The sequence below is a fragment of the Mus caroli genome, unplaced genomic scaffold (assembly GCF_978045245.1).
Source record: "Mus caroli unplaced genomic scaffold, Mus_caroli_1 scaffold_13, whole genome shotgun sequence".
In the NCBI taxonomy this organism is placed as follows: domain Eukaryota; kingdom Metazoa; phylum Chordata; class Mammalia; order Rodentia; family Muridae; genus Mus; species Mus caroli.
In genome coordinates, this window is record NW_028227268.1 from 11,953,651 (window position 1) to 11,961,527 (window position 7,877).

Here is a 7,877-nt window from a genome sequence, read left to right on the forward strand (position 1 = left end):
CAGTATATGGGTATGGTTTGTAAAGCGTATCTCATTAATCTTCCCTCTATTCCTTTATCTTTCCCATGGCCGTTTACTTTTTGATTTAATTTCTATTCATTCTTGCTAACTTCAGGCAGGCAATCCAGGCAGCTGTTAAAGACAATGAGAAGGGCGTCCTCTTGTCTACCCATGACCTGGCTGAGGCGGAGGCTCTGTGTGACCGAGCAGCCATCATGGTGTCTGGAAGGCTGAGGTGAGCCTCTCACCCTGGCTTGATTTGGGATTGCCTTGTAGAAAGAGCAAGTCGGGGATAACAGCCTGCTCCTTGCTTCCGCCTTCCTCACGGATGCCCCTTTCCGCTCTCTCTGAAATTTAAGAACAACAAAAATTCAATGACAAGGTTTTCCTTTTTCCTCTATCCCGCTCTTTCTACGCACAGATGCATCGGTTCAATCCAACACCTGAAGAGGAAGTTTGGCAAGGATTACGTTCTGGAACTCAGAGTGAAGGACGTTTCTCAAGAGCCATTAGTTCACAGGGAGATTCTGAAGCTCTTCCCCCAGGCTGCACGCCAGGACAGGTAAAGAGATCTGTCCCCGACAGAGAAACACCGCACCTTCACACGCTGCGATGTCTGTTAGCACCGTGATGGGACGTCACAGTGATAGGATCCCCAAAAGGCTCAGTCTTCTGGGTTTTAAGAGATTTGGAAACTACCCAGGAACGGGTGTCTCCTTTTCCAGGAGATAGGCCCATAGATAAGGAGAGTCTTCCTTTAATATAATTTTCTTGCTTCAAAATGGAGACTATAAAGGAGTGCATGTGTTTGTACAAACATTTATGCACGCGCGCGCGTGTGTGTGTGTGTGCGTGTTTGTGTGTGTATATGTGTGTGTGCGTGTTTGTGTGTGTATATGTGTGTGTGTGCGTGTTTGTGTGTGTATGTGTGTGTATATGTGTGTGTATGTGTGTGTGTGTGTTTGTGTGTGTGTGTATGTATGTGTGTGTGTGTGCATGTGTGCGTGTGTGTGTGTGTGTGTGTGTGTTGATAGGAACAGGACCAGAAGATTAAAGCAGCTACTGAAATTTGAAATGAGTACATCAGAAAAAAACAAGACACGAAACTGTTATTTGTGCTTTACCCAGTGTAAACGTAATGATTGTCTAGGGTATATCCCAGAACCTGCTCTCACCCTAAAACCTTTGGTATCACTAGGTAAAGAAATAGGCTTGGATACATGTGGGAATATGATGAATGATAAGGAAGGAAGAGGGTGGTCTGGTCTGAAGATGGCCAGCCTGGACGGACGTCTGCCCGGTCTCCTTGTCAGTTAGGAACACCACACTGTAAATCTGGAGCAAAGGTTACAGTTAGTGGCAGCAGAAGAAAGGAGCGTGCCTAACCCTGCCTGTTCTTAGACTCCAGGGCTTTTAACTCTCTCCACACTGTCCTGCCCCACTCCCCAGCCTTAGATCACCTTACAAGTTAGCTTTATGGTGACAACACCTAACTTCCATTTGAAGTTATTTTCCATCTGTATTTGGACTAGTCTAAGGATGTAGCTTCCAGTTTCTGTTTGTTTGTTTGTTTTTTTTTAAATAAGTAAATGGTTTGAGTTACCTGGGGTAGTAATACCATGGTATTTCTAAAAATGAACACAACAGCGAGTTCTCTTCAATCATTTCCAATGATTTTATTGGTAAATAGTTTGGTTTCATGTTTAACCTGTATGTTACCTTGGACCAGTTTTATTTATTTATTTATTTATTTATTTATTCATTCATTCATTTATTCATTTATTTTGGTTTTTAGAGACAGGGTTTCTCTGTATAGTCCTGGCTGTCCTGGATCTCACTTTGTAGACCAGGCTGGCCTTGAACTCAGAAATCCACCTGCCTCTGCCTGGGATTAAAGGCATGCGCCACCACACCCGGCTTCAGTTTCATTTTTTAAAATGAAACAGCTGACAACACACAGATCCGTATCTTGAAATGAACGATTGAGTATACTGTGTTCCATTCCCAGATGTCTCTCCTTGCTGACCTACAAGCTACCCGTAACAGATGTTCATCCTCTGTCTCAGGCCTTTCATAAACTAGAAGCAGGTAAGAATGAGCTTTTAAAAGAACTCAGAGAATAATTTAATGCAAAGGTGGATGTGCCATGCATTTAAAAACCAGGCCCTGCAAAGTGTTGATTTAAGAATTCTAATGGTAATAAATCCAGCTCTCAGGAAAGTGGTTCATCTGTAATGAGGACAGAAGCCACAGAGGACACTGAGTGGAGCTTAGCTGTCCTTTTTGCACATCTGTATCAACACAGGAAAAACCCTGACTGTGGCTGATAGGTTTAACTTTCTGTTACAGAACAATAGCTAAAACCATTCTTTGATTGCCCAGAACTTCTCTGGTTACTTGAAATTTCAACAACCCTGTCTGTCTGTCTGTCTGTCTTTCAGCTTGCTACTTTGTTCCCTGCAGCAAATCATCATTGTGAAATTTGCTGAAGAACTCTAACCCCAAAGCTAGTCTCTGCGTTCCCATTATGGTGCCAAAGCTTACACAGGCTGGGAGACATTGATAAAATTACCCAATCCTGGCCCTGTATATCTACATCTCTAAAGTTGTCTCATCTCTAAAGTGATGGACAGTGCCCAGAACTGTGCCTGGCTCGATGTGCTTGAGATAATGTGTATCTCTGCTTGTGTCTACTCTAAATAGCTGACTTCCTGGCTTGCCAGTCACATAGTTCCTACCTTGGGACTCTGCCCTTCTTGACCCTTCTGTCTGGAATTCTGTTTCCTAAATCTTTAGCTGTTTCTTCACATTTGGAGGATTCTTCTCAATCCTCACATTAATTCTATAATGTCACTGATGGTCTTGTGTAAAAGAATCCAGTGTGCATGTGCATGTGCGCATGTGTGTGTGTGTGAGTGAGTATATGGGTGTGTTTCTGTGGGTTTGCTGTTTTTCTTATCATCTATTCTATTATATATTTAAATGCTTATGAATATAATGTCCACGCCTCACCTGCTGAAATGAATAGACAAAGGCCAAGGCTTTTGTCTCTTCTTGTTCCTGTCCTGTTACTGGCATCCCAGAGTGCCTGTCACACAGGAGGAGAGTCCCGCTGCATTAGTGTTAAACATGAAACAAGTGAGTACCTCAATCTAACAGCAGCTGTCCTGTAGATCTCCTGAGATGCCCAATGGAGACCTAATATGATAGGTGACCACTAAAGGCAGTATCCATGGGGCCCTCTCAAAGAGTGCAGAATGGAATCTCCCTCATATGTAAGACTATTTTAATCAAGGAACATACATGTCTCCCAAGGACATACACATGAAACAGCAGAGATTAGGAAAATACAACGTGAGAAAATCCAATACTAAGATAAATTTGGTATGCATTTATATTAACTTTTTGTTGCTGTAAACCTTTGAGAGAATTTATTAAAGTTTTCTCAAATCCAGCATTCAGTCTATAGACACCCCACATACCTCCTATGTGAACCCCACGGATACCTCGTGATATTATTCTGTCCTGCCTTTCCTTCTTCGCTTTATCCTTTATTTATTTTAATAATTTTATTTCAGTGTATAGGACTTTGAAATTTTTCGTCGTCTTTTATTGATTGATTTATTTTTGCAGTGAAGCATGGCTTTGACCTGGAAGACTACAGCCTCTCTCAGTGCACACTGGACAGAGTGAGTCAACTTGCTTGACTTTGCATTGTATGAAAGGAGTGTGCATTTTCCACATCCCTCTGGAGGGCCATCCAACAGCTCAGTAATTGCTTTCCTACTTTACCCCCTACTTAGGTAATTTTGGAGCTTTCGAAGGAACAGGAGCTGGGAGCTGTTTATGAAGAAGCTGATGTGACCCTGGGAAGGAGACTCCTCAGATGAACTGTAAAGACTCAGACCTGATCATTCGGCTATCCCACAAACTTGTTTTGTACAGTAGTGAACAGAATTAATAGTCTCAAAGATGTTTTCATGTTAACATTAGACATATTTTATCTGTTCAGTCAACATCAAAATAAAATTTACAATTATTCACGTCTCAAAACTTAGAGGCTATAAGGAATTATAAACTACTTGTAAAAGTCACCCAGAACCAGGCCAACTGACTACTGTAGAGACAAAACTACAAACTCAGTTTTAAAAAGAAATTAGTTTGTAACATTGTACTGGCTGGTTTTGTGTGTCAACTTGACACAAGCTGGAGTTATCACAGAGAAAGGAGCCTCCCTTGACGAAATGCCTCCATGAGATCCAGCTGTGGGCATTTTTTCAATTAGTGATCAAGTGGGGAGGGCCCCTTGTGGGTGGTGCCATCCCTGGGCTGTTAGTCTTGGGCGCTATAAGAAAGCAAGCTGAGCAAGGCAGGGGAAGCAAGCTTCTTGATCCTGATGTTTTGTGCAGGAATAGAAACCCTAAGACAAACAATTATCAGAACTTTTACTTGCAGAAACATATGAGGAATGTCCTCAGAGCCCTTTTCTGCCATACATGGGCTCCTGCACACATATGTGCATAGATAGACACTCATGTATAAATAAAATAAATAGGCTTTAAAAAGAATATTTGTATAATAGAAAATATAAATTAAATAATGCTTTACAAAAGAGCCCCTATAGTTCTTCCTTCATACAAAAATTCAATTGTTTGCTTTCCTTAATCCAGTTTTGTAGAGTTGTTACCATATATGGTATACATATTTCCTAACTATATACTTATATTTACTTTTGTTACATCGAAATTTTTTTTGCTTTCAAAGTTAAAGTAATGTTGAAGCATTATATATTTGCATTTAAATTTGTGTTGTTAATATTCTTTGTTCATTTACTTTTGTGTTTTAATCTCTTTACTACCCATTTACAGGATTTATATGTAATGAACTAGTTTAGGGGCGTGTTTCGCAGTTGAACTCCACTATCTCAAGGTTGATCTGGTCGAGAGGCAAACATTTCAAGGGATGCTATGAGTTGAAAATTTCTTACCTGATAGGTGACAGGTCAAGGTCAAATCAAGGCTCATTAAAACTACTGCATTAAATTACCTTTGGGCTTTTTATATAAGGTGCATTGGAAAAATAGTGAATTGTATGCCAGGAATTAAGTCCCATATCCAAGCTATCTAATTATGCATGGACCGACATTTCAAAATCTGAAACACTTCAGCCTGTACTACCACGATAGCCAGAGGTTCTATCTGCATTTCTATGGTAAATAATCAATAGTTACTGCTGAGGAGATAACAGTCCCTTTTAAGAGTTTCTATAGGTTTCAAAGCCATGGTTTTCTTGCTCCGAGAAACACAATGGACTTTCAGATTCCTTGTAAATAAAGAAATGCTGACTTCCAAGCTGCCTACTTTCCAGAGCTAAAGGGGTTAAATTTTAATTATTATGAGTTTTAAGTTAATGAAGACTTATATTTAAATCCCTACCTGGGACTACCGTCTAACACGTCGGACACCACAGTTCCAAAACTTATCAATACCATGGCCTCAGCTCCAACTGTAAGATTTAGAGAGGATTTAGGCATGATCATGTCTTTCCCCTCCAAGTAGCATTTTTTATATTTTAGCTCTCTGTTATACCACCTACCTTCCCACAAATTAGTCACCATCATCATGATTCTGTGCATCAATATTTATTTTTTTACAAAAGGATTCATAGAGCATGAAGCTACTTCCTTTCAAGGGAAAGTGTTAGTCGTTCCTTCAGAGATCACCATAAAAGACAAAAATCTCAGGATTTTTTTTTTCTGACAATATATTGCTCACTCTACCCTTACAAGATAATTATATTTCAGCTGGCTTATCAATCAGCATGTGTACTTGTCTTTCATGGTTTATCAGTTTTGGTAGCCAATATTTCTATCAGCCCACTATTTTCAGTTGTTAGGTGAACTTTTTATTGATTAGCTTTTATGATTTCATCCACATAATGTATAATGTATGTTAGTCATCTACGAGTATAGTGTATATTGATCATGCACATGTTTAATATGTGTTGATTGTACATGCATAATACATGTATATCATTCATGTGTATAAAGTATATTGATCATCCATGTGTATAATGTATGTTGACCATCCACGTGTATAATGTATGTCAATCATGTACCTGTAGAATGTATGTTGATCATGCACGTGTATAATATATGTTGATCATGCATGTGTATAATGTATGTTGATCATCCATGCATATAATATATGTCTATCATTCATGTGTATAATGTATGTTGATTATCCATGTGTATAATGTATCTCGATCATGAACATGTAGAATGTATGTTGATTATCCATGTGTATAATGTATGTTGGTCATGCTAACTCTCATTGCCTTCTCTTCTTGTAGACTTCCCATCCCACTGGACTCTTTCTGCTTCCGGCTTAGTTCCCGTGTGTGTGTGTGTGTTTGTGTGTGTGTGTTTGTGTGTGTGTTTGCCACTGAGTTTAAATTGGGTTATATTATATGAATGGGCAAAGACAGCAGTTGTTGACCTCAGCATGGGCAATTTATCAGTGGCTACATTGAAAAACAGGCTTACCATCTGTCTAGATTGTTTTGTTTTGTTTGTTTTTGTTAATTTGATACAAGTTTCAAGTTAGGGATTGTTATGGGAGGGCCCAATCCACTGTGGCAGGTCTTATCTCTGAGAAGGTGGTCTTGGATGGTATAAGAAAGCAGGCTGTGCAAGCCATGGGGAGCAAGCCAGCAAGCACCATCTCTCTGTGACCTCTGCTCTAGTTCCTGCCTCCAGGTTCCTGCCTAGATTTTTTTTTTTTTTTTTTTTTTTGGTTTTTCAAGACAGGGTTTCTCTGTATAGCTCTGGCTGTCCTGGAACTTACTTTATAGACCAGGCTTGCCTCGAACTCAGAAATCTGCCTGCTTCTGCCTCCCGACTGCCTAGAATTCTTGCCCTGACTTCCCTCGGTGACAGAGTATGTTTTGAAAATTGTAAGATGAAATAAAACCTTTCCTCCCAAGTTGATTTGGTCATGGTGTTTTATCATAGATATAGAAACTCAAACTAACATACCCTCCTCCAGCTGCCATCACTTCCAGGGAGGGGTAAAGGCTTTCAAGAGTCTACCCCTCCCAACTCAGATTCCTTAATATATATTGTTTTGATGCATCACTTCAGAGACAAATTTCACTTTCATGCAAAGTAGCACCACTGGCCTCAGCAGGATATTTTACCAGACGTGAGAGCTCTTATCACCAGTACATTTCAAATCACTTTCATTTCTAGAAATTATTTCTGGAGACTTTATTTCTAGAAACCTATTATTTCTGGCATTAACACATTTCTGAATTGCTTACCACACTTATTGCTATTATTGCTATTGTTATTTTTTTCTATTTCACACAGAGAAGTCTCTCAGTTGAAATTATTACTTTGTAATTAAACATCTATGTTTTAATTTTTAATAAAGGTTATCATACAATATATTTGTTCATAATATTTCCTCTCCTCTGCTACTCTCCCAATTTCATATCCTTTTTCTTAAACCTTAAACCTAAACCCAAACAGAAATCACACACACACACACACACACACACACACACACACACACACAGGAAATGGAGTTACCATATAATGGGGGAAACAATGTTGACTAGACTTCTTGTGCTATCAAATAAAATGCCTAGAATCCAAATGCCCAGTCAAATAAAACATTATAGATCCTTACCAGTACTCTGGGCTACCCCACCCCACCCCCTTCCACAACCTGATTGTAAGACCCTATTGTGGAAGAGACCACAGAGTTATGCCCTCAAACATGGGGGAATCAGAATGGCTTGACTAGAGGCTCTACCACTGCTGAGTAGCATCCTTCAGCTTTCACTGGCCCTCCCTTGTGTCTCCCCTCTGCGAG

At 39.7% G+C, this 7,877-nt stretch overlaps 1 protein-coding gene across 4 annotated transcripts in view; it reads left to right on the forward strand.

The window, feature by feature from the left end:
- LOC110305860 (ATP-binding cassette sub-family A member 6) overlaps positions 1-6,983 on the forward strand; it is a 69,047-nt gene extending 62,064 nt beyond the window's left edge. For all 4 annotated transcript variants that reach the window (XM_029484190.2, XM_029484191.2, XM_029484192.2 and 1 more), the window contains 5 exons: positions 116-235; positions 422-562; positions 2,009-2,088; positions 3,634-3,689; positions 3,804-6,983. In XM_029484190.2, coding sequence (XP_029340050.1) covers positions 116-235; positions 422-562; positions 2,009-2,088; positions 3,634-3,689; positions 3,804-3,890 — 484 coding nt within the window. In that variant the 3' untranslated portion in view covers positions 3,891-6,983. The remainder of the gene's footprint in view (positions 1-115; positions 236-421; positions 563-2,008; positions 2,089-3,633; positions 3,690-3,803) is intronic.
- Positions 6,984-7,877: the final 894 nt, after the last annotated feature.